This window comes from Phyllostomus discolor, chromosome 13 (assembly GCF_004126475.2).
Source record: "Phyllostomus discolor isolate MPI-MPIP mPhyDis1 chromosome 13, mPhyDis1.pri.v3, whole genome shotgun sequence".
Lineage (NCBI taxonomy): Eukaryota > Metazoa > Chordata > Mammalia > Chiroptera > Phyllostomidae > Phyllostomus > Phyllostomus discolor.
In genome coordinates, this window is record NC_040915.2 from 46,962,429 (window position 1) to 46,984,956 (window position 22,528).

At 60.4% G+C, this 22,528-nt stretch overlaps 2 protein-coding genes across 5 annotated transcripts in view; one reads left to right on the forward strand and one right to left on the reverse strand.

The window, feature by feature from the left end:
- Positions 1 to 19,090, forward strand: part of TPCN1 (two pore segment channel 1) — a 49,360-nt gene extending 30,270 nt beyond the window's left edge. For 2 of the 4 annotated variants that reach the window (XR_004900387.1, XR_004900388.1), the window contains exons 10-29: positions 89 to 188; positions 2,230 to 2,346; positions 2,560 to 2,684; positions 3,478 to 3,526; positions 3,689 to 3,752; positions 4,795 to 4,839; positions 7,117 to 7,173; positions 7,253 to 7,306; positions 8,047 to 8,119; positions 8,957 to 9,064; positions 10,076 to 10,147; positions 10,676 to 10,765; positions 12,094 to 12,209; positions 12,916 to 12,962; positions 13,568 to 13,636; positions 13,806 to 13,890; positions 14,953 to 15,092; positions 15,217 to 15,297; positions 16,594 to 18,695; positions 18,728 to 19,090. Coding sequence is in view for 2 of the 4 variants with exons in the window: in XM_036013895.1 (XP_035869788.1) it covers positions 89 to 188; positions 2,230 to 2,346; positions 2,560 to 2,684; positions 3,478 to 3,526; positions 3,689 to 3,752; positions 4,795 to 4,839; positions 7,117 to 7,173; positions 7,253 to 7,306; positions 8,047 to 8,119; positions 8,957 to 9,064; positions 10,076 to 10,147; positions 10,676 to 10,765; positions 12,094 to 12,209; positions 12,916 to 12,962; positions 13,568 to 13,636; positions 13,806 to 13,890; positions 14,953 to 15,092; positions 15,217 to 15,297; positions 16,594 to 16,713 (1,612 nt within the window). In the remaining 2 variants the exon portion in view is untranslated. Of the gene's footprint in view, positions 1 to 88; positions 189 to 2,229; positions 2,347 to 2,559; positions 2,685 to 3,477; positions 3,527 to 3,688; positions 3,753 to 4,794; positions 4,840 to 7,116; positions 7,174 to 7,252; positions 7,307 to 8,046; positions 8,120 to 8,956; positions 9,065 to 10,075; positions 10,148 to 10,675; positions 10,766 to 12,093; positions 12,210 to 12,915; positions 12,963 to 13,567; positions 13,637 to 13,805; positions 13,891 to 14,952; positions 15,093 to 15,216; positions 15,298 to 16,593 lie in introns of all 4 variants that reach the window. The other 2 variants (XM_036013895.1, XM_036013896.1) reach the window with 1 other exon arrangement.
- A 662-nt stretch (positions 19,091 to 19,752) lies between these two features.
- The window catches only part of SLC8B1 (solute carrier family 8 member B1), a 35,647-nt gene continuing 32,871 nt past the window's right edge, over positions 19,753 to 22,528 (reverse strand). The window contains exon 17 of the mRNA XM_036013897.1: positions 19,753 to 20,592. Coding sequence (XP_035869790.1) covers positions 20,395 to 20,592 — 198 coding nt within the window. The 3' untranslated portion in view covers positions 19,753 to 20,394. The remainder of the gene's footprint in view (positions 20,593 to 22,528) is intronic.

Genomic DNA, 22,528 nt, shown 5'->3' on the forward strand with positions numbered 1-22,528 from the left:
AACTGGGAAGGTAGAGATGGGAGATGCCCCGAGAGGGGACGGAGGCCGGCAGACACGGGGCCCTGCAGGTAACACCCCGCAAATGCAGTTTCCCAGACGTGATGATGCCTTCCTACTCCCGGAACCCCTGGTCCTGTGTCTTCTTCATTGTGTACCTCTCCATCGAGCTGTACTTCATCATGAACCTGGTGAGTGGCCGCGTCTCGTGCCCCGCTGGAGCGGCCTGCACAGTGCTGGGCACCATGGGAGTGGAAAAGGAGGGGCTGCCATCGGCAGGGGCTGGGGACCCAGACCGTAGTCAAGTGCGGTGTGGTGGGGAACGCCCTGGCGGCCTCCCTGGGTTATTGCCGTCATTGCTGCTGGCAGCGCTGGAGTTCAAGCCAAGGCTCCCTTGGGAACCTCTTCATTCCCCCAGCCAATGTGCAATATAATAACTATAAAAGCTGGCACTCAGGAAGCCTTACCCAGGCACCATGCAAAGTGGACTAAATGATGTAACACAAAAACCCTGGAGGTCTTGTTGTGATTCTCACTTTGTAGACGAGGAAACTGAGGGCCAGGTGGACAGAGCGACGTGCCCACGCTGCACAGCTTGGCACGGCCAGGCGAGCCGGCTGAGTCTAAGCCCCGCTCTTTTTTTTTTTTTTTTTAATCATTGTTCAAGTACATTTTTCTCCCCCCTACTCCCATTCCAGCCCACCCACCCAACCCTCCCCCTAAGCCCCGCTCTTAACCACTCAGTCCTGCTGTACCTGCGCGCTGGGGTGCCTGCGTGTTAACACCCCATTGGTCACAAACCGTCAGAATATCCAGTGCAGGACATACTCCGTTAGGGACCATGTGAAGTTCCGTGCACACTGGGAGCTGGGGAGTTGTTCACGGACCCTTGGGTGGCCACAGGCACGTGCCTTCCATGGGGCCACCACCTTCCATGGGCCATCACCGTCCGGCTGGTGCCAAGACCACACATCAGTGCCGGAATTGTCGGGGAGAGGCTTGTACCAAGTCTTGGATTATTTTTATACTTCTGAGAACAGTCTCACACCAATCATTGTAGTCAGGCCCGGTATAGAAATAGAAAACACTTTCTCTGGAGAAGACGTGTGAAGTCTAAAAAGTTACAAGTCTTAAAAAGGAAAAAAAAATTTTTAATTCCTCAAAACCAAAAAGAAATGTGTTGGATATCTCTTTTATACACACATTACAGTTCTTATATCCTCTAGTTAGTTTGGAACCATAACAGTGTATTATGTATAATTGATTTATTTTAGTTTGTTAAAATGCAGGGTAAGGGGCTGCAAACCACAGCCTGTGGGCCTGGCCAAAGCCTGCATTTGTAAATAAAGTTTTATTGGCATGCGGCCACGCCCACTGGTTTCCGCATCCTCTGTGATCGATTTCGTGCCACACCTTCAGGGTCGAATAGTTTCAACAGAGACCATCTGGCCTTCAGAGCCTAAAATAGTTGGTATCTGGCTCTTTACAGAAAATGTTAGCTGACCTTCTCTTAAACTAAAGGGGGAAAAATGGGGGGGCAGCTGCAGTTTGAAGGGGTGGGAAGGGCAAAAGAGTTTCCCCCAAAATATTTTTGAAAGAGAAAGAACGTGCGTCCAAAAAGGCTTCTCGCAGATTCTGCCCCCCGTCCTGCCGCCGCCCCTGGTAACACAGGCTGTGTGGTTCACGCGCTGACCTTGGAATCTGGCAGTTCCAGAACGATGTGCACTCAGGGGCGGGTCTCCTCACTCCTGCGGTTTAGGGGGCCAGCGCGTGCAGCCGTGACCCACCGGGACAGGGAGCAAGCAGACGGAACGGAGGCAGATTCTGGCATGTGATGCTCCTCCCTGCTCCTCGGTCAGGAGGGCATGGGGTGGTCATGGGCTGAACAGGGCGTAGGGCCCAGCACGCTCCTCCCTGCTTCCTTCTCACCTTACGAGACTGCCCAGCCAGGGAGGAGCTGTAGGCAGAGAGAAGAAGTCCCCGGGAAAACGTAATAACAATTATGTCTTCACGTATCTGAAGAGAGAAGATTTGCAAGGGGTGATGCGTGACCTTCCCTGCTGGGACTTGGAGACAGACTCCTGCACCGGGAGAGCGGGGGGGGGGGGGGGCAGGAGGGTTACCCCCAGCCCCTTCTGGAAGAGCGCCCTCTGGAGGCAGAGGGTACAGTCCCTACTCCTTGAGGTCCCGCCACGCATGGGAGCCAGGTCTCTCTCTGCTTTTCCCTCGCAGCTTCTGGCCGTGGTGTTCGACACCTTCAATGACATCGAGAAACGCAAGTTCAAGTCTTTGCTGTTGCATAAGCGAACCGCCATCCAGCACGCCTACCGCCTGCTCATCAGCCAGCGGGTAGGGAGGAGAGGGGGCTGGGCCGGGAGGGGTCGGCCCCTGCTCCCTCCCCCTCCCCCTGGGCAGCCTCTAAGCATGGCAGGAGGGGCAGGAAGCAGCCAGGCACCCTGGGGTCCTTGCTGTGCTGGCCACCCAGAGCAGTTGTCCTCAGGGGAGGGGCAGTCCGGGCTCTGTATTTTCCTGTGTTGACATCGACATCCTTCCTGCCCCCAGAGGCCCGCCGGCATCTCCTACAGGCAGTTTGAGGGCCTGATGCGCTTCTACAAGCCCCGGATGAGTGCTGGGGAGCGCTATCTCACTTTCAAGGCCCTGAACCAGAGCAACACGCCTCTGCTAAGGTAAGAGCACAGGCAGGCCAGGTGGGGGCGCTGTGGCCCCGTGAGGCATGCAGGAGAGGGGCTTGGGGCGTGCCAAGGCACTGGGTGGGACAGGGGGCCCCCCCGCAAAGAGCCTCTTGGAGACTTTAGTTTTCTTTGAGATTCTTGTACACGTAGACCGTATTCATCAGGAGCCTCTCTGCAAGTGACAAAAGTCCCACTCGAATTTCATTTGAGCTGAGTTGACAAAAAAAGGAATGTATTGGATCATGAAATGGACTGACTCAGCTGCTCACCTTTGATCTGAGAGTGAGGTGGGGTGGTTGTGTGTGAGCAGATCCACAGAAGGGGGCGTGCGTGCACACACACACACACACACACCCCTTGCACAGCCTCAGAGGACTGGCCCGCAGATCTCCGGGGCAGTCTAGTTTTCCTGGGCTGCTGGCGACCAAACCCTTCTTCTCCATTTGAAAGGAAGTTGGCCGGCTGTAGAGACAAGAGTGGGGGAGCTCCGTTGGGGGTGACCTCTCAGCCCGTTTGTTCCATTAAGCCCTCTGCTAACGGGGCTCACTCCCTGTCCGTGTAAGAGCTGGAGTGATCCCGGGGCTGAAGCTGTCGCTCAGCGTAGACCAAGCACCTAGAGGAAGGAGGGGGCCGGCGTGCCCTAGGCACCGATGTCTCGGGACTCCCAGACGTCCCCTCCTCCCTTCCCACCTTCTCCCCATCGAGGCGACCACAGGCAGGTGGGGGAGAGAAGCGAAGCTCAGTGGGGCCGTTCTGATTTTTTTTCCTTTCCATGTCACTGGGCCAGCCTGAAGGACTTCTACGATATCTATGAAGTCGCTGCCTTGAAGTGGAAGGTGAGCACACGAGTGAGACCAGGGCGGGGGAGTGGGCAGAGGGCTCCACACACGTGGACATGAAGCCGAGAGGCCCCCGGGGTCCAGCTCTTTCCCGGCTGGAACAGCGCCGTTCTGGGCGCTGGTCCTAACGCCCTCTCCCCGGCCCTGTCTCCTGGCCAGGCAAAGAGAAACAGAGAACACTGGTTTGATGAGCTTCCTAGGACAGCGTTCCTCATCTTCAAAGGTAAGGTGCACCTGAGTATGAAGGCATCTCGGCAGCTGGAGACAGGTGGACGTTTCCAGAGATTGCAGACCAGCCCGGGAAGAGCATGCTCAGAGGGTGTGTGTGTGTGTGTGTGTGTGTGTGTAAGAGACACAGAGAGGGTGATTCTCCCAGCAGGGAAATGCACGTTGGATTAGGAAGGAAATTGGTGACTTAAAAACCAAACCAAAAGGCACTGGTGGACTCTTCATCTATTAAAGGAAATTGACCAAGCCTGGTAAATAGAAGAAAATGAAAATTTCCCACCCGGAGATAACCACTGTTCATTTTCTAATGCGTTTCTTTCTGACGTCGGTTCTTTTTCCTGCGCTTTTAAAAAGCAGTCGTGGGATTACATTATATCTTTTGTTCTGAAACCTGCCTCTTTATCTAACAGTGTTATCTTGTCCATCCTCCTGTGGCAGGGTCTATACCTTATGTATACGATGTCTTGCATGGTATAAAATCAAAACATTTTAAATCTGAGTGCCCGTATCATTTACCTAATAGTTGCCCCTTTGTTTACTGCCAGTTTTGAAGTTCCATGTGGGGCTGTGGTTAACGCACAGGGAGTTTCTCATGCAGAAAGCCTGCAGCCTGGGTCCAGGCCCCTGTGATCACAGTCAAGGTGGCATGCCCTCCTTTGTGCTTTCTCCCCCAGCTGGGGCTTCGGGCACAGCCTTCGTCCATGTTTTCTAGAGAGTTTTCTGCTCTGCTGGGATGACAGTTACCCAACTGGCTGAATAAACTGTCCCGGGCCCAGGCCAGCAGTCATACAGGTTCCAGCCGTGGGCAGCAATGCTTTGCTCTGTTTCGTCCTGGGCCGGGGTTGCCCAGCCTGCCCCAGAGCAGCTGTGGTCACTGTAGTTGCGTCCAGGTGTCTGCGTGTCACCAGCAGAACAGGCCCTGCCACTCCACCCCCGGGCATGAACACCCTGGGTGCTTTCGTGCATGAACGAGGTCATAGGGGGAGGCGTGCTCACCTATGAAAGTGTCGATGCTAACATTTCCTCTCTTCCAATAGGAATCAATATCCTCGTGAAGTCCAAAGCCTTTCAGTATTTCATGTGTAAGTGTGAAATCTCAGCGCCGGGCCCCTTTCCTCCTGAGCCTCACCCCTGCAGAAGGTGGGGAGGCGGGAGATGGGTCCCGCAGTCGTGGTGTTGACTTCTCACCGTAGGGAACTCCACGCGTGTATAACAGTGGAGAGAACCCCGTGCGCCCATCACCCGACTCAGTTGTCATCCAACGGCCGGTCTTTCTCGTGCATCTGCCCCCTCACTCCGGCTCATGGTACCCTCTCTGGACCTGGAGTCCGGGGAGCAAATTCCAGACCCACAGAGTGCGGCTGGTGGTCATGTCACTCATGTCTGCTTGAATCTGTAGCCGCCTCCTCCATCCCTTTTCCCCTCTTGAAATCCACAGTTGAAGAAACAGAACCGTATGTCCTTCAGTCTGGTTTTTCCATTTCCCCTGTCGCTTATTTCCTCTCATCCGGTAGTTCCCTCTAGAGCTGCATTGTCCCAGGCGGCAGCCGCTAGCCTCAGGGGGCTATTTACACTTCAGCCGGTTAGAATGAAAAGTCCAGTTTCCCAGGCACAGGATCCACATTGAAATGCTCGGTAGCCACAGATGGCTAATGACTAATGCAACAGCCCGGATGGGGAAATTTCCGTTGTCACAGAAAGTTCTCTCGGACAGCACGAACCTGGGGGCTTGACGGGAGTCCGTGTTTCTCAGGGGCTCCGGGCCTTGCAGTGGGAAATGGGGTTCGGCGACCCCAGTCTGAGGTGCTAGAGGTGTGCATTGCTTGGAGTGCGTTATTGTTTCTAAGGCTTTTCAGGGACGGAGCTGGGGGGTTGGTATTTTTAAAGACAAACTATATTGAGTTTATCCTGATATTCCTAGTTCAGATTCAGCACTATGGAGTTCCCCCTAACTTCAGCATCCTTTCCTGTCCGGATTCCCAGTCTCAAAGTCCTGTTTCCCAGCAACGCTGACACAGTTGCTCACGTGCTTTATCGCACAGCACACACACACAGCGGTCTCCGAGAACCAGCACCACCCAGCCCCTCCAAGCACCCCAGGGATGCCAGAAACGCCACTCCAGGGGCCACAGGCCAGGCGCTGTGTTTTAGGGTCCCCTGGAATTGTTCCTCTCCGAGTTGGTGTGTCACCAACTGAATACACATTTAGGTTTATTTATTTATTTATTAAGATTTTATTTATCTTTAGAGAGAGGGGAAGGGAGAGAGGGAGAGACACATCAATGTGTGGTTGTGTCTTGTGCGCCCCCTGCTGGGGACCTGGCCTGCCACCCAGGCATGTCCCCTGATCGGGAATCGAACTGGTGGCCCTTTGGTTCGCAGGTCAGTGCTCAATCCACTGAGCCACACCAGTCAGGGCATACATAGGTTTCTTTATGTCCTTTTATTTTTAACGTTTAGGGATTGCTTTTTACATTTAACTTTGTTTTATAATTACATAAAATATTTGTATGGTTCCAAGCCAGATCTTTCAAAGAAGTCTCATTTATATCTTGTCGCCTCCTCCGAGGGGTAACTTTTCATGTGGCTTATCCTTCCATTTACAAAAAACTGCATAGATGCACATATATGCATGGCTCCCTGGTCGTCCTAAGTAAACGATAGCATACTTTACGCACTTTTTTTCACCTTGCTTTTTCCAGCTAACCATATACCCTGACAGCACTCCATAATAGTATAGAGAGATGTCCCCCATTTCTCCTCATAGTGGACAGCATACCCTTTCATGACCGTGTCACAGCTACTCCCCCAGCACCCTGCTGATCGATTAGGGTGTCTCTGGTGTTCTGCTGTCACAAGTAGTTCTCCAGTGACTAGCTGTCCATGCATGTTGTGTTGTGTCTTTGCTGGCGTCTCGCCGGGGTGGGTGCCTAGCAGGGGGACTGCCGAGTGAGAGGCCAGATGCACGCACATTCCGCTAACCCCGCAGTCTCTGTACAATCAGACGTGTCTAAGGGAAAACACATACTTCCAACTCTCAAACCCTCTGTGTGTTGCCCACCGTTTATACTGACCTAGGATGACCAGCAGGTCCTACCAAAGCCTCTTAACTGGCTTCCGTGCAGTGACCACATTGGTGTTTGTAGAAACCCTTAGCTGTTTCTCAGCAAAACAATCCATTGATTTAGCTCCAGTGGTGAAAGCTCAAAGGGAAAGAGGCCACCTGTCACTTGGGTGGGTGGAATGGCGGCTCTCCGAATCTCCCAGGGCTGCCCAAAAATTAGCCACGGGCTGTGGGTGTGGCCTGTCGATTGCCACGCCCACCCGTGCTTTCTCTACTATGGGACTGTCTGTTGCAGACTTGGTGGTGGCCGTCAACGGCGTCTGGGTCCTCGCGGAGACCTTCATGCTGAAAGGTGAGCCCGGTGGGGGCAGTGGCCCGTCCAGCGGGCACACGTGGCCTGCCTCTCGAGCTGCTGCCTCTCTGTCCTGCAGGTGGGAACTTCTTCTCCAAGCACGTGCCCTGGAGTTACCTCGTCTTTCTGACTAGTAAGTCTGGGACGTGGCTTCAGGCTGGGAGGGCTCTCGTCTGGTCTGGGACCTCGTGGCTCTAAAACAGGGGCTCTTACCCAGCAGCGAGCAGAATTGAGCCTGGTGCCATCCCACCTGTTTCCCAGCCTCTCACGGTTCTCAGTTCTCCTCCCCGTCCTCCGGACCCAGGCTCCCTCCCGGGTGTGCTCGAGTCACCTGGCCGCACGGGGTCCCTTCAGCCCTCTCTCCAGCCTCACTTCCGCCAGTCCCGCCACCCATGCCCCTGCCTGCACCGTGTCTCCTCCCGAGTGCCCCGTGCCCTTGCTGGCCTCGGGGCCTTTGCACTGACCGACCTTCCTCCTCCTTTCGTGTCCCTGCGCCCACGGTGTGGTCATGACCCACTCACAGTCCCTCCTCCCATCTGCACGCTGAGCTGTGTCGGGTGGGCACGGCCCTGTGTTGTATACTCCCGCACGCCCAGCGCCCAGCACAATGCCCGGCACAGAGGGGGTGCAGGGAGCTCCTGTTATCGGTGGACAGAGGGGTGGCCGGGCTGTTCCCAGAGCGGGGAGGGAGTGCCTCTTGGCAAGCTGCCTCAGTGGACCGGCACCCGGGCCCGGCCCTCTCCGGGAACCTGCACTCGGACGGCCATCTGGAGGGCGCGCGGCCGCAGGGGGAGGGTCTCCAGGAGGGAACCGGGCCAGGCCCCGTGTGGGAGGCCGTGGCGGGAATGCCTGACTGCCCGCCTCCGTCCGCAGTCTACGGGGTGGAGCTGTTCCTGAAGGTCGCCGGCCTGGGCCCCATTGAGTACCTGTCCTCCGGGTGGAATCTGTAAGTGGAGAGCGTGGCCCTCCCCCGCCCCCCGTCCCAGACACCGATGAAAGCCCCCAGCCCTGTCCCCACACACCCACAGCACACACGCCGCGTCTGCGGCTGCAGAGGACGGGTCACGGCCTCTGTCTCCTGCTGTTCCCCCGTGGCCCTGGGACCGCCCAGGGTCAGGCTGTGCTCTCTCTCCGGCCACCCACGCCCGTTCCTTCTGCACGTGGGCTCTGGGGGCCCCATGGCCAGCGGGCTCTTCCTGAGTCCTTTAACCTGCACCCGTCCCCAGCACGACTCAGCCCTTCCCCCAAACCATGGAACCCACAGAGAAGGAGGTGCCATCGTCTCACTGGGCCCTTCCTCCCCGTCCCGCTGAGACAAGAGGTCACTTACCGCCCGTTAAAGTCAACTTGCCTGTGAAATCAGGCTGCCCCGAGAGGTCTGGGCTAGAGTGGAACAGGTCAATGAACAGAGAAGAGAGTCCAGCAAGCGCAGCCCAGGGTCTCGGGGCGGGACTCTGGAAGGGGGGGCCCTGCCCTGCTCAGGGCTCCCTGGGCTCCCGGTGGGGTCTGGCCAACCCTGCCCCTCCCCTCAGTGACCTCATCCAGGGGACAGTCGCCAGTGCGACCAAGGTCTGCCCTTAGACCAGTGCAGGGCCTTGGGGGAGGGGCGGTGCCGGCATTTCTGACCCTGAGATGCGGCTGTGACGGCACCTGGCCATGCTGACTTCAGAAACGCCATGACTGGGTGCCTGGGAAGGGTGGGCCGAGAATGGGGTGGGACTCGAGATGTGGTGGGGGGGCCTGGGGGGGGGGCCCAAGGGACCGCTCTCCCTCTCCCTCCCAGGTTCGACTTCTTCGTCACGGCGTTCGCCTTCCTGGGACTGCTGGCTCTGGCCTTCAACATGGAGCCCTTCTACTTCATAGTGGTTCTGCGTCCGCTCCAGCTGCTGAGGTGACGGGCGGGGTCGGGGAGAAAGGGGGATGGCGGAGAAACCCGGGGACTGGTCGGGGCGGTGACCGGAGTGAGCCGGCAGACGCACCAGCCTGGGGTCAGAGACTGCCGTAGCCCTCGCAGAAGCACCTGGGGGCCACTGTCTCCTCATGTCACCCGGACCGGTCACCTTTCACGATGAAACTGGGCTCAGGTGAACTTGGCCGTTGGTGCTGTCCGCCGTGGCCACAGAAACACACGTGCTCACAGTCACAAACCGGAAGGCGCAGCCTCTGGGGGTTCAAAGGGACTTTCGAGGGCCTCCCTTGCTGTTCTGGAACAGCCTCTTGTCAAGAAAAGCCCTCACTTGGTCCCCCCTTTTCCCAGGGACCCTTGTAGGGACTCAGTACATACAGCCTGGCTGTGGGGACGGGGCCCCTCGCTCCCTGGGGATCGAGAACTCTGTGTCCTCAGGAGCCTGGGTTCCCTCTTGACTGTCCAGCAGCCGTCCCACACATGCCCACTGTCCCGTCCCGTCCTTCCTGGGAGGAGGGGTGGGGTGGGGGCTCTCCGTGGTGGAGCCCGTTTCCATGCCCTGGTGGTGGTGCCGGCCAGGCGGGCGTCAGCCTCTCCCCACACACCTTGGCCCGTCTTCTACCGCTCTGCTGCCCTCAAGCCCCTCCGTGGCGTGGGCCGCTGTCCCCTTCCTTCTCGGTGTGCCGCCGCCCTGTCCTGAGCAAGGCCTCACCCGCTCTGAGCCTCCTGGCTGCCATGGTGCAAACCGTGGCGAACGGCCACACTGCGCCCTCCTCACCGGAGAAACACACTGACACACCACGGCTCTGTGTCCCTTCAGGGGCAGGCCTGTCCAGCCCCGATGTCCTGAGGCCACCACCACCCCTGCCCAGGGTCTCGCGTCACCTGAGTGAGGGCAGTCGGCAGTCGGGGTTGAGTGGGCCCTGGGGCTGTGGCAGGCAGGGCTGCGGCCACACCCCACACGTCTCAGTGGCCTGGCCTCCTTCCCTTGCTCAGGCTGTTCAAGCTGAAGAAGCGTTACCGCAACGTGCTGGACACCATGTTCGAGCTGCTGCCCCGCATGGCCAGGTACCGCCCCGCCTCGGGGCCCAGGGCCAGGCGCCCCGAGGCCTGCGCCCGCAGGGTGGGCGGCGGGGCGGTAGTGGGGGGAAGGGAGGAGGCCCGGAAGGGGCTGAGGTCCAGGGCCTGACGGGCCTCCGAGGAGACCGGACTCTCGACCACCGCAGGTCTCCCTGGCACCCTCCTGCACTGACCTGTCCGACACACTTAGTAGGGAGGGCAGGGAGCTGTCGCCTCACTTACCACCTGTGTCTACGTTCACAGGTAAGGGGTCACCTGTGAGTCTACCTTCACAGGTAAGGGGTGAATCTCTGCTCAAGGGGCGTCTGTTCAGAGAGTCCTCCTTTGAGACGTTTTGTACCCCAGACCTGCATCACGAGGCCCCTCCCCCGCAGGCACTCCCCAGGCGGCAAACCTGGCTAGGGGCATGCCTCTCCACCAGTCAGCTGCGTGGGTCCCAGGAGGCCGGGCTGCCGGAGGAGGCGGGCTCTCCGGCCTGGCCCCGAGTCACCCTGCCCCTCTGACCCTCCTCCCCAGCCTGGGCCTCACCCTGCTCATCTTCTACTACTCCTTTGCCATCGTGGGCATGGAATTCTTCTGCGGAATCCTCTACCCCAACTGCTGCAAGTGAGTACATGCCGGCCCCCGGCCGGCCCAGGCCCCGCTGCCCGTGTTTCCAGACCGGCACCCGCCTCGCCACCCCCAGGGGCTGGCCTGCCCAAGCCTCGGCGGCGGCACCCCAGAAAGGCCCCGGCGGAGTCACCTTGCTTTGCTTTCAGGGCTCAGTTCAGTGCGGTAGCTACGTGGGGGGGCCCTGGAAGCAGAGAGGTGTCTCCGCAGTGCGGACGTCTGAGCAGGCTTCCGTGTCCCCATGGCAGGTCCAGGAGCCACACCCCACCTGGGCCTCCATCGGCACCCCTTTGCGCCGAGGGCTGGAGGCCCCTCGAGAACCGAGTGTGGCCTGTGCCCCGAGGCCCAAGGCCCATGGCTTCCAGCCGTGTCTTTCCAGGGGCGGCTGGGGACCCGGGCAGACGCACCAGCCAGGGGCAGCCAGTCAGGATAAGACAGATGGACACCCCTGGGAAGGTCTGCGGAGACAGGGATGGAGAGTGGGGAGCCGACCCTCCCCTCCCCGTGACCTCTCCACCCGCTCCTCCCTCCCTCCAAGCGGCCAGGCTGCAGTCAGTGTGCTCTGCCACCCAGGCTCCCCCCAGTGTTCTCCTTACTCGCTGCTCCTCGGGGCCGCACGTGCTGACGCAGACACGCCTTCGAGAGACACGGGTGGCTCTTTGACGTGTCAGGCTGAACTCGGAAGCAGGAGCTTAGGAGAGTGGGCCACAGACCTTCAGAATCACCAGGCAGACTCGGACCCCACCTGCTCTGCTAATCGAATGGAGTGTGTGTGCCTGGCCGGAGGCTGAGCACCCTGCCTTCTGAGCACACTCCCGGGGGCAGGGGGGGGTCCCAAGGACCAGACTTGCAGAAACGTCTGCATGGATTTTGACAGATACGCCATAAACGTTTTAAATGACAACCTATTAGAACCCTTGGCCAGGCGCCAGAAAAGCCCGACAAGGAGCTTCCCCATCCCCAGGGTGATGCCTGCCCCTCGCCTGGCCTCAGGAGCAGGTCCCGGGCGGGAGAGCCCCCGAGGAGGCACCGCCTGTCCCCACCCAGCAGTGGCTCAGAGAGTGGGGGTCCGGCCAGCAGCAGAGACATGCCAAGTGGGGGCGGGTATGGGGGGCAGGCAAGAGGAGCCGAAGTTCCCATAAACATCATAAACACGGGCAGGGGAGCCGGTGGGGGCGGGGAGGCGCGCTGAACCGGGAACCGGGCTCGGCCAGGACGGCGCTCCTTGTTTGTTCACACCTTGGGTTGCTTCAACGCCGCGTCCTCTATAGAGGCGGCCAGTTGGGTGGTGACCATCCCCTCTGTCCCTTTGTCTCCCTGGCCAGTACAAGCACAGTGGCGGACGCCTACCGCTGGCTCAACCACACCGTGGGCAACAGGACTGTGGTGGAGGAGGGCTACTATTATCTCAATAATTTTGACAACATCCTGAACAGCTTTGGTGAGTGCGGAAATCTCAGGGGGACACTCCCTGGGCCTTTGTCGCTGCAGGTCCCAGGCGGGAGGGCGAAGCCATCTGCAGCCTCTCCCTCCTGGCTGTTGGCCATGTCCCCCGAGGGCTCTGTGGCCCAGAGGGAGCGTGTGGTGTGTGCAGGGTCAGGGGCGCAGGTCAGGCCAGGTCCCGGGCTCCCTCAGACACCAGAGTCCCTCCTTTTCCGGTACTTTTTTTGCTGTCAGGGAGCAGAAGAGCTTCATGCTTTGCTGGGAGGCGCTGAGCCTGATGCTAGGGACCCAGCCGTGCAAACCTGCCACAGTGCCCTTGCATTGCTCGGATGGGCCCCCCCGGCTCTGCCCCTGGGCTCTGTGGAGGGAAGCAGCCCTGCCAGACACGGCTTCTCGAGGAAGGGGAGAGCCTCGTGGCACCCCAGATCTGCAGCTCAGCCCTGGCCCATGACGCGCTGCTCAGGCAAAGGGCGCGCCCTTCTGGGGACAGGCAGGCTGGCAGCACTGTCCACGGGGGCGGGGTGGGGGTGCACTTAGGGAGGGCCTTGGCGGATCTTTCTGGAGCTCACAGCCCAAGCTGGCAAACCAGAACCCCATCATTTAGGTGCACGGCACCCAGGATCTCTGGCGAGAGGCCACTTGAAACTGACCGTGAAAAAGTGGGTCTGATCAAGATGCTTTTCTTGTTCCCTTCCCTGTGGCAGTGACCTTGTTCGAGCTCACGGTTGTCAACAACTGGTACATCATCATGGTAAGGACCTCGGACAGCTCCGGGGGCGTCCTTCCACCAGCCTCTGCGGCAGCCCCGGGTCTCCCCTCGCCCACTGTGGTGCACATTGCTCTCCCCGTGCCCTGCGGGGGGCGGGCGCCTGGGGCACACAGGGTTGGCGCTGTGGCACGAGGCCACAGCGTGGGCTCAGGGGCCACCTCCTTGGCGGGGCTTGGCGTCTGTCCCTGCTTGCCACACATCTCCAGCGCCACGAGTTGCCAGTTAGCCTCTGGGGCTCTGTCCCTTGGCCTCCACCGTGGGAGAGACTTTTCAGTGAAGAAGCAGTGTGGCAAGGGTCGTTGGCTTTTGTTTTCAATTCCTCAAACTCTTCCGAGGGCCACCCTGACTTAGGACAAAGACCGTTAGTTAGTCCTGGGGACCATCCAGGCCGATGCAGGACAGAGGAATTTTTAGACCCAGGAGACCGAGGTCCTCATCCTGTGTCTCCCACAACCAAAGGCAGATCGGGGAGGGTCAGCAAAGAGCCCGGCAGTGCCAGGGGCCACGGATCGGCTTCAGGAGGCGGCGACCTCTCCACTGACCCCTGCCCAGGCGTCTGCTCACGGGCTGCTTCCCTCTGTCCGCAGGAAGGTGTCACCTCGCAGACCACCCACTGGAGCCGCCTCTACTTCATGACCTTTTACATCGTGACCATGGTAGGTGCGGGGCCACAGGTGCTCCTCCTCCAGTTGCCTGTGCTCTTTGGGCAGCAGCTCGGAGAGGACAGGGCCAGGGGCACGTCTGAGTGGCTCTGCGGGGGGCGGGGCCCCGGAGCTGCTCACACCCCTCACTCCCCTCTCTCTGACCGCTCCCCCCATCCGGCAGGTGGTGATGACTATCATCGTAGCCTTCATCCTCGAGGCCTTCGTCTTCCGAATGAACTTCAGCCGCAAGAACCAGGACTCGGAAGGTCTGTGCGAGGAACAGGGGCATTCGCCGCCTGCGGGCCGGCTGGCTGGGTGGCTGTGCAGCGGTCAGCTTATGGGCCGCCTGGCGAGGCAGCTGACTGGTTGTCCAGCCTTCTGACAGTTCGTTCAGCTTACGTATCTGGCTTATCTTTCTAGATCGCCCATTTCATTTCCATTGATTGTCAAATGTGTAATGACAGACACATGCTCTTGATCTCATTTTTTAAATGAAGACCGTGCGTGCCATTGTTTAAGAACCGCAGAGCAAGCCCTGGCTGGGGTAGCTCAGTGGACTGAGCGCGGGCTGCGAACCAAAGTGTCGCAGGTTCAATTCCCAGTCAGGCCACATGCCTGGGTTGCAGGCCACAGCCCCCAGCAACCACACATTGATGTTTCTCTCTCTCTCTCTTTCTCCCTCCCTTCCCTCTCTGAAAATAAATAAATATATTTTAGAAAAAAAAAAAAAGAACCGCAGAGCAGAGACGGCCTTATCTCGGACACAGCAGCCGTCTGTCCCTCCTGCCCCATCTCCCAGAGGCTTCTCACTCTGAGCTGTTTCTCCTTTCAGTTATTATCTCCATGTTGCTAAATAACATTTCCGTGCCACAGTCCTGGATTTAAAGGGCATACATACTGTGGACTGCAGAGCCCGGAGCACTGCCTCCTGCAGCTTGAGATCCCGGCTTCCCAATCGCCTCGCCTTTCCCGGGTGGCGTAGCTTTCTGCTCACGGATCCTCTATTCTTTCCACCATTGAAACAGCCACACGCCTGCCACTGCTTGTTTCTGAGTCTCTATCGCATCGGGCTGTCTGACCATTTTCTTACTGCTCAGAGAGAGCTCCCTCCCGAAACCCTCTGTCCCCAGGAAGCTGCCGGCCTGACCACGGTCCTCAGAGTCTAAGGCGGAGGTGTAGGGGGGTGGGAGGGACGAGAATCCCTCATGGCCAGAGGCTGCTTGGAGAGGGAGCCCTCAATGAGACCCTGCAGGGCCAGCAGGGCGGGCGGCTAACCCAGAACAGGCCAGACTGGGGCCTCTGAACCCAGGCCCCTCCCCCCTCCGCAGTGGACGGCGGCATCACGGTGGAGAAGGAGATGTCCAAGGACGAGCTGCTGGCCGTGCTCAAGCTGTACCGGGAGGTGCGGGGAGCTGCTTCCGACGTCACCTGGCTGCTCAAGATCCTCTCGCAGATGGAGAGAAACGAGGTGAGGAGCGAAGGGCCCCTCTGGTGAGGGGGCGGGTCGTAGCGCAGTGTGGTCCCCCCCACTCAAGTTGGGGCGAGGCCAGCGCCCCCACACGGTGGCGCCTGCAGCCTCTGCTCTTCCGCAGCAAAACGCCGTGGTGTTTCTGGGACGCAGATCGAGGACCAAGAGCGACCTGAGCCTGAAGATGTACCAAGAGGAGATTCAGGTAGGAGCGCCCCTGACCGCGCCACTCAGGTCCTGCCGGGAGGGGTCCCCCTGCCGCTGGGCAGGGGCTGCGCTCTGGCCCCGGCCCTAGGTAGCAGGGAAGGCTTGGTGGGGGCAGGGAAGTGGGGTCACAGGTTGGGACCACTACCTATGGTGTTGGGAGTCATGTTTGAACCCCTCACCACGTTCCCCTGAGTAGCCACCTCTCCTGTCTGGTTTACGTCCTGGCCACTTGTGCAGCCCGCAGAGCCTCGGCACACGGGGGAGCACACGGCAGGAGACAGGACCCGCGGGGGCGGGGCAGGGGAGGGGGCGGGCCATGGGGCGGGGCCAGGACATGGCCTCTTCCCAGGCCCAGCGAATGTTGCCAATGGCCCACGAGGCCTGCTGTACCCGGCGGGTGTCTTCCTGACCGGGGTTTTTCTAATTTAAGAGAAGGGAGAAGTCAGGGGATTTTTTTTTTTTTTTTTTTTTGGCAAAATCTCCCTATCTTTCCACGTCGGCAGCTAAGCAGAATACCTTGCAGAGCGCCACGTGGGCTGGCCCTCCGTGTCCCAGATGGGACCCAGGGACCGCAGGTCCCCCGTGGACGAGCTTTGGGTGTTTCCTCCCGCTCTGGGGCCCCAGGGCTCGAGGAGGGTCTCCCTTGCCAGCCATCGTGACGTGCTGTCTCGCCTCCTCACGGCCGGAAACCCTGGGTCGCCAGGACGGTCATGGCCGGCGTCCACGCCCGCAAGGCTGGGAGGCTGCCGTGCCCTGACACGGACAACGTGTTCTGTGTGAAAACACGGGGGGTGCAGACGCGCGGTGGCTGGCTGAACAGGGTGCCGCCGGGATGGCCAACTAACACGAGCTTCGGGGCCATGGTTTGCTTCCTGGCTCCGTGACCTCGGGCGAGTCACGCAGGGACTTCACACTCACGGATGGGGACCGTCTCCCTCGGGGAGCGGAGGAGACGGCTGCGGGCCAGCCCGCACCTGGGCGCTGCCCTGTCCCCTGGCTTCTGCCGGCCTGCCCGCTCCCGGCCTCCGCTTCCGCACTGTAGTTCTTCTTTCGGGGGCCACGCTCGGAATTCCCAGCAGCTCTGGGGGTGAGGAGACCTTTCAGTCCCCGTTGGGTGGGGCTGGCAGCCCTGCCTCCCCCGTCCTAGACGGTCCCCCCGCCCCCAGCAGGCAGAGGCTGGAGGCTGGCAGCGCTGCCCGGCCCGGTGACTGGCCGGCTGGGGGAGGCGCAGGGCAGGCCGGAAGGGACGCAGCCCGCTCAGCTCCCCCCGCCCCCGCCCCGCCCTGTGCTCTAGGAGTGGTACGAGGAGCACGCCCGGAAGCAGGAGGAGCAGCAGCGCCAGCTGGACGGCAGCAGCGTCCCCGCCGCCCAGCAGCCCCCGGGCAGCCGCCAGCGCTCGCAGACCATCACCTAACCCCGGCGCGCACACACGCAAGCCATCTCTTCTATGCAATAACACAATAGTATTATGTTACTACGACGTACCAGAATGTGTGCGTATGCACATATGCACATGTTCACATATATGCACCTATTTATATAGAGGAAAAGGGAGACAGACGTTGTCCTTAACCCCAGGAGCCAGTTTGCTCGGGGCGGGGGGCCGTCCAGCCCCTAGGAGCCCTTCCTAGCACAGAAAGCTCCAGAAGGCGATTTTACAAGAGGACCGCTGGGATCGATGCTGCCCATCGCTGCAGGGCCCGGCTTCAGCGCCGGCCAGCCCTCCCTAGGCCATGCCCACGCCCACGCCGTCCTCCTGGCGCCGCTCTCGTGGCTCGCCCCAGCTGACAGCTTCCCCACTAACTCCCCCTGTGGCCACGTCACGGGTCTCTGTGTCTTGCTTTAGGGACAGAACCACTCACGAAGGAAAGAACCCACACCCTTGGGGTTCATATTTCTATATATATATGATAATGCCGTCGAGCGTCCCCTTGGGGGACCTGGGCCTCAGCCCTAGCGGAAAGAGGAGCCGAGGGGTGTTACTCTTGCACGCGGGCAGACCCCCGCCAGGGCTGGGCAGCGGAGACGCCGCGGACGCAGTCCGTGCCCTGGCTCTGTCCACCTCTGCACACGCCCCTTCTGGCTCGGGTGCAGTGCTTGTTGCTGACAGTCCTGCTGTGGCCTCGTTTGGAATCCGGGCCCAGCAGCAGGAGGAAGGCAGCCAGGGGCCGGCCCACGGCTGCCACCCAGACCGACTCCCGACTCCCGGAACGGGCTTTCTCCACGAAATCCCGCCTCCTGCTTGCGACTGTCCTGTCCAAGCACAAGGCCTGTCGGTTAACGCGGGGCTCTGCTGAAGACAACGCAGATGCCTCACACATGAGCGCTGGGTTCCACTGCTGGGAACAGAGAGAAGGGCACAGAGACGGCCCCACGGGGCGTCCGCAGCGGCCCTGTGGCTGAGCCTGGGGGGCCACTTGCCCCTCGCCCCAGGGCGTCCTGGGAGGAGTGGTCGGCACAGCCCTTCCAGTGCCCCTGGCACCCGGGAGTTCCCTGAGATCAGTGTGGCCGGGTAGGACTGACACTCGAACCCAGAGCAGGCCATCGGGGGTGGCTGCTCTGGGGAACGTGGTGGTGGTGGTGGCACAGGCAGGGTCAGTGGAGGGGGCAGGGGCAGCCCCAACCCAACCCCAGCTCTCCAGCTGCCCCCACCGCCTCCTGTGACCGAGGAAGGCAGGTGAGCAGAGGTTCTGGTGCCAGGCCCTCTCCCCAGCAGGGCAGGGCCCCGCCCCAGGGGTGTCATACCCAGCTGACCACTCCCTGGCCATCTCCAAGGCCAAGCCTGACCCCCGCAGCCAACACTGCACAGCTCTGCCCCTCCCCGGGGTTTGGGGGGTGAGAAGGGTGGGCACTGTTGTTCTCGCAGCACGGCCCTTCGGGGGAAATGAGGAATCGCCGAGGTTCCCACAGGGGTCAAGAGGCTGATGCCGTCTCTGGAGGACCGACCACAGCCATGGCGGGCAGCTTGGCGCCGAGCCCCAGCCGGAACCAGGTCCCCTGCCCCGGGAAGGAGCTTCACTTGCATACCGGGTGCCTTGCAGCTTCTGCGCACTGAAATGGGCCTTTGGGAGCGGGCGTCCGGGGGCAGCCTCTGCAGGAGGGCAGGGGGCCCCCAGCTTGAGCCTCTGAGGCCTCGTTCTAGTCCCATCCTCCACCCCCAGGGGCTGCAAACCTGGGAGGGGCACCAGGGCGTTGAGGCCCCCCAGTGTGAGGGCCGGTACCAGGAAGGAGGGCTTTAGGCCAGCCCCCCTGACCCCGTCCTGAGCTTTGGCTCAGAGGGGATGAAGTCCAAGGGCCAATAGTGCTGACGGGCCTTCGTCACTGAGGCTAAGGACAGCTGTCCACACAGGGTCACCTCTGGCCTCCTCGTCAAGCTGATCCCAAACTTGCACATAGGTTCATGGAGCAGGGAGCGGGTGTCCACATAGGTTCTTGGAGCAGGGAGCGGGTGTCACCCAGGGCCGTGAGCTCTGAGGGACCCAGGACGTCATCCAGCTCAGAGGGCCCCGTTCCTGTGTCAGCTGAGTGAAAACAGGCTGACTTGCCCTGGGTCGAGCAACCCGTCAGTGGCCCTGATGGCCCTGTGCCCCCCCACCCTGCTTCAGGTGGGATGCCATCCACCCCCTCCCTGTGTCCCTCCCCCCACCCAGCCTTACTCCACACCACGTGACAATCATTTTGTACGGATAGCGGGAACAACCCTGAGGTTTTGTACATTGGCGATTTGTTTCCTAGAAAACCCACTGTGTGTCGGACTTCTGGCATATTAATAAAAGCGCCTCTGCTTTGTACGTGTGGCTGCTGCCTCGTGACATCTGCCAGGTGCCCCTCTGTGGCTTCTGGCATTGTGGTGGGGGACACGGGGAGGTCCCCTCCATGGCCTTTCTGATCCCCACCCTGTGCCGTGCCACAAAGCTGAAACACCAGGCCCCAGGCCTTCAGCCCTGGAACCAACCACGGGTCACCTGGCGCAGGTAAGGAGGAACCGGTAAGAGAGAGCGGTGTGTTATTCTCTGTGCACTCCAAATATTTAATAGCTTTTTCACTGGGAAAAAGACGGTTGAACCCTGTCACTGCCAGCATAAGGCAATGGGGCAGACACTCCGGCTGCTCATTGAAGCAGGTCGCTGACAGCAGAAGGTGCTGGGGGCAGGGTGGGGGCTCCTTGTCCTCCCAAGAGTTGGCAGGCACCGGAACCCCAGCCCAGGGCCCCGCCCCACCCCACCCTGAGGTAGGCACCGAGCACAGGTTCCCTCCTGTTCTGCCACTGAGGGAGCCCGGGGTGAAGGGCAGGGTTCGCCGGCAGCCAGCCCGAGGTGCTGGGGTGGAGCCTAGAGCTGTGCCGTCCCGCGAGGCCGCCGAGGGTGGGGCCGGCGCCACGGGCTGGTACTTTGGAGCCACGGGCTGGTACTTTGGAGCCACGGGATTCAATAGCGTAGATGGCTGTGACGAGTTCACCTGTTTCTTTTGGCTTTATTAACGTGGCGGCTTGAAAATGCAACATGAGGCATGTGTCTCACATTCCGTTTCTGCCGGACGGTGCTCAGGACTCAGCCCACGGCAGCTGCCCGAGCCCACGGCACATGGGGCGCTCTGCCCACCGGGTCCCAGTCACCCCAGCTCCTGACCTGGGTTTGGCAGCCATTCGAGCCCTGAGAAGATGCAGGAAAGCAGCAGGGAGCACCTCCGGGGAGGGGCCTGGGCCTCTGTGGTCGCCCCCAGCCCCGAACGCTTTTCGCAAGTCTCCCAACGCCAACCTGGGCGGCACCCCTTCACCCTAAACCTCAGCCTGGGAGAGGCTCCGGAGAGAAGTCTACCTTCTGCCTGGAACTGTCTGCCCGCAACGAAGCCCAGTCTCCAAAGTCCCAGAAACGAGGCTCAGCTTTGCTCCCTGCCCACAGCAGCGCCTGGGCAGGGCCTTCCATAGGGAGAGCGGTCCTTCCAGCCCTCACCGCTCTCCACCAAGCATGCGCCTCCGGCTGCTCTGCAGAAGGCGCCTCTGGCTTCCATACTCATCCATCTTCCTCCATCTTCCCCCTCGCCGCCTGCAGTGACACCTCCCGACCACCAGGTGGCCCCGGACACGTGGCTTCACTCACACACTTGGCAAGTGGATCACCCCGAACTCGGTGAGCAGGGCCACCACGAGGAAGCTCACGTAGAAAAGGAGCAGGCAGGAGCCGTAGACCTTGTTCAGCTGGAAGGACTGCAGCGGGACCGACACCAGGGAACCGACGAGGCTGAGGCCCAGGGCGCCAGCCAAGATCCACACCAACAGGCCATCTGGCTCCAGCTGGGCAGGGGGAGGGGACAGGGGAGAGAGGCTGGGTCACTACGGCCAACAGCCACCTGATGCTTGAGGGCCCCCGGCCGCGACCCAGTGCAGAAGGCCCGCCCTGTGGATGGCACGCCCCGCCTTGACCTTCCATGTTTTAAGCCACCTGCTTTGGTCATTTGTTGGGGGGTAGCCCCAGAAAACGAACACAGTATGTTATATACATACGTGTATATAACATGAAGTTGTTGAAAACTTCTCAAGCGATACAGAGAGGTACAAGGAACGGAACCCGTGCCCACCCCACCTGTCTGCCTTCTGGACCTGCCATATATCTTAGTACCTTCAGGCTTGCATCCTCCCGACCCCCGCCCACAGACGAGGACACCGGGCAAGTGACAGAGCCCAGATGGATGCAAGTCCCAGCTCGGAACCCATGTCCTGTCCCGTTTCCCCGTACAGTGACACGCGTGTGGGTGCACATGCATGTAGGCCCGTGCCCGAAACCCGAGAACGGGGCTGGTGCAGCAAGTGCGTGGGTGGGAGCAGCCCGTGTTCAGCACCCAACAGCACTCCATGGGCCGGGGACCCTCCAGGGTGCCCGATGACCTCCTAAGGTGGTGGGGTGCCGGAGGGCGTGCACCACCCACGGGAACACGGGACACGTGGTCAATGAGGAACACCAGCAAAGAAACGGGCCCTCAGGGGGCCCACCCTAGGGCCCCGTTATCTGGAACTGCCAGAGAATCAATAAATGAAAGGAACCGTGAAACCCGGGAAGAGCATGAACAAAATCTGCAGAGCATGTGTTTACCTTTGAACAAGGCAGACTTGTCAAGCAAGTAAGGAGCTATTTGCTTCCAGGCGTGGCCGCTGTGAAAGCCGGCCCTCCTGCCAGCCGAGGACTAGCCAGCCACAAGGGTCTATTCAAGGCCTGGAGGTGGGGGCTTTGTTCCCACCCATAAGGCCAACTCTCGGCCTCGGGACTTTCGGAGGCCAGGCCAAGCCCTGAAACCATCCCTAGACCACACCCCCTCCCCACCTTACCCCTCCCCTCATTCGTCTCTGCACTCAGGGCCGCCAGAACTGAGATGCGGGGGCAGGGGGGTCAACCTGCTGCCATGAGTGCAGCCCAGTTGCCCTGTGCAGTGTTGTAAAACAGAACGAGTTCACCTAGGAACCTCGACGTCCTCAGAAAGTCTGGACGACCGGGCCGCCTGAGGCCCACCCGAATCGCCCGTGCACTTCGATGACCGGTCAGGCCTGGGCAGCATCCGAATTCTCCCCTCAGAACTGGGTCCCACCTTCGCCAGCCCCCAGGGAGCTCATCTTAAAATGCAAGTGCCCAGCCCCCACCCCCTGGAATGCCTGGGCCAGGAGGTCTCTTGAGCCCCCAGGAAATTCTCAGATACTCTTGAAGTGTGAGAACCTCGTTCCCCCAGTGTGGTTCAGGACCTTCTCCTGCTCTGCTGGGCCCGCTTCTAGGGCCATCGTCCCTCGATGGAGGGGGGCGGCTTCGTCCTGCCCTGCCCGCCCGCCCTGCGTGGGCCGTGTCGGGATAAGGTGTGTTCAGCCCTGCCTGTCCCTCACACACGTGCTGATCCAGAAAGCTGGGTGCAGGGTGGGGAGGGCATCCACCCCATTTCACAGGCGAGGACACTGAGGCTCAGAGATGTCCTAACTCATTCCAAGTCCTGAGGCTCCCGGAGAGACTCAGCTGATGGGACCCACGCCGGAACTCAGGCCCTTCCTGCCCCTTCCCCCAAAGCTGCATCTCATCACTGTGAATCCGTAAGGAATACATTTCTCAATCCTCCCTGCAGAATATGTTAAAGGGATCAGACTTGTCACACACGAAGGCAAATCTCCCAGAAGTGTCCAGTGCCCCGGGTGAAAGGTCTCCCATCCGGAGGACCGGAAGAGGAACAGGAAAACATGTTGTACACAGGCCCCT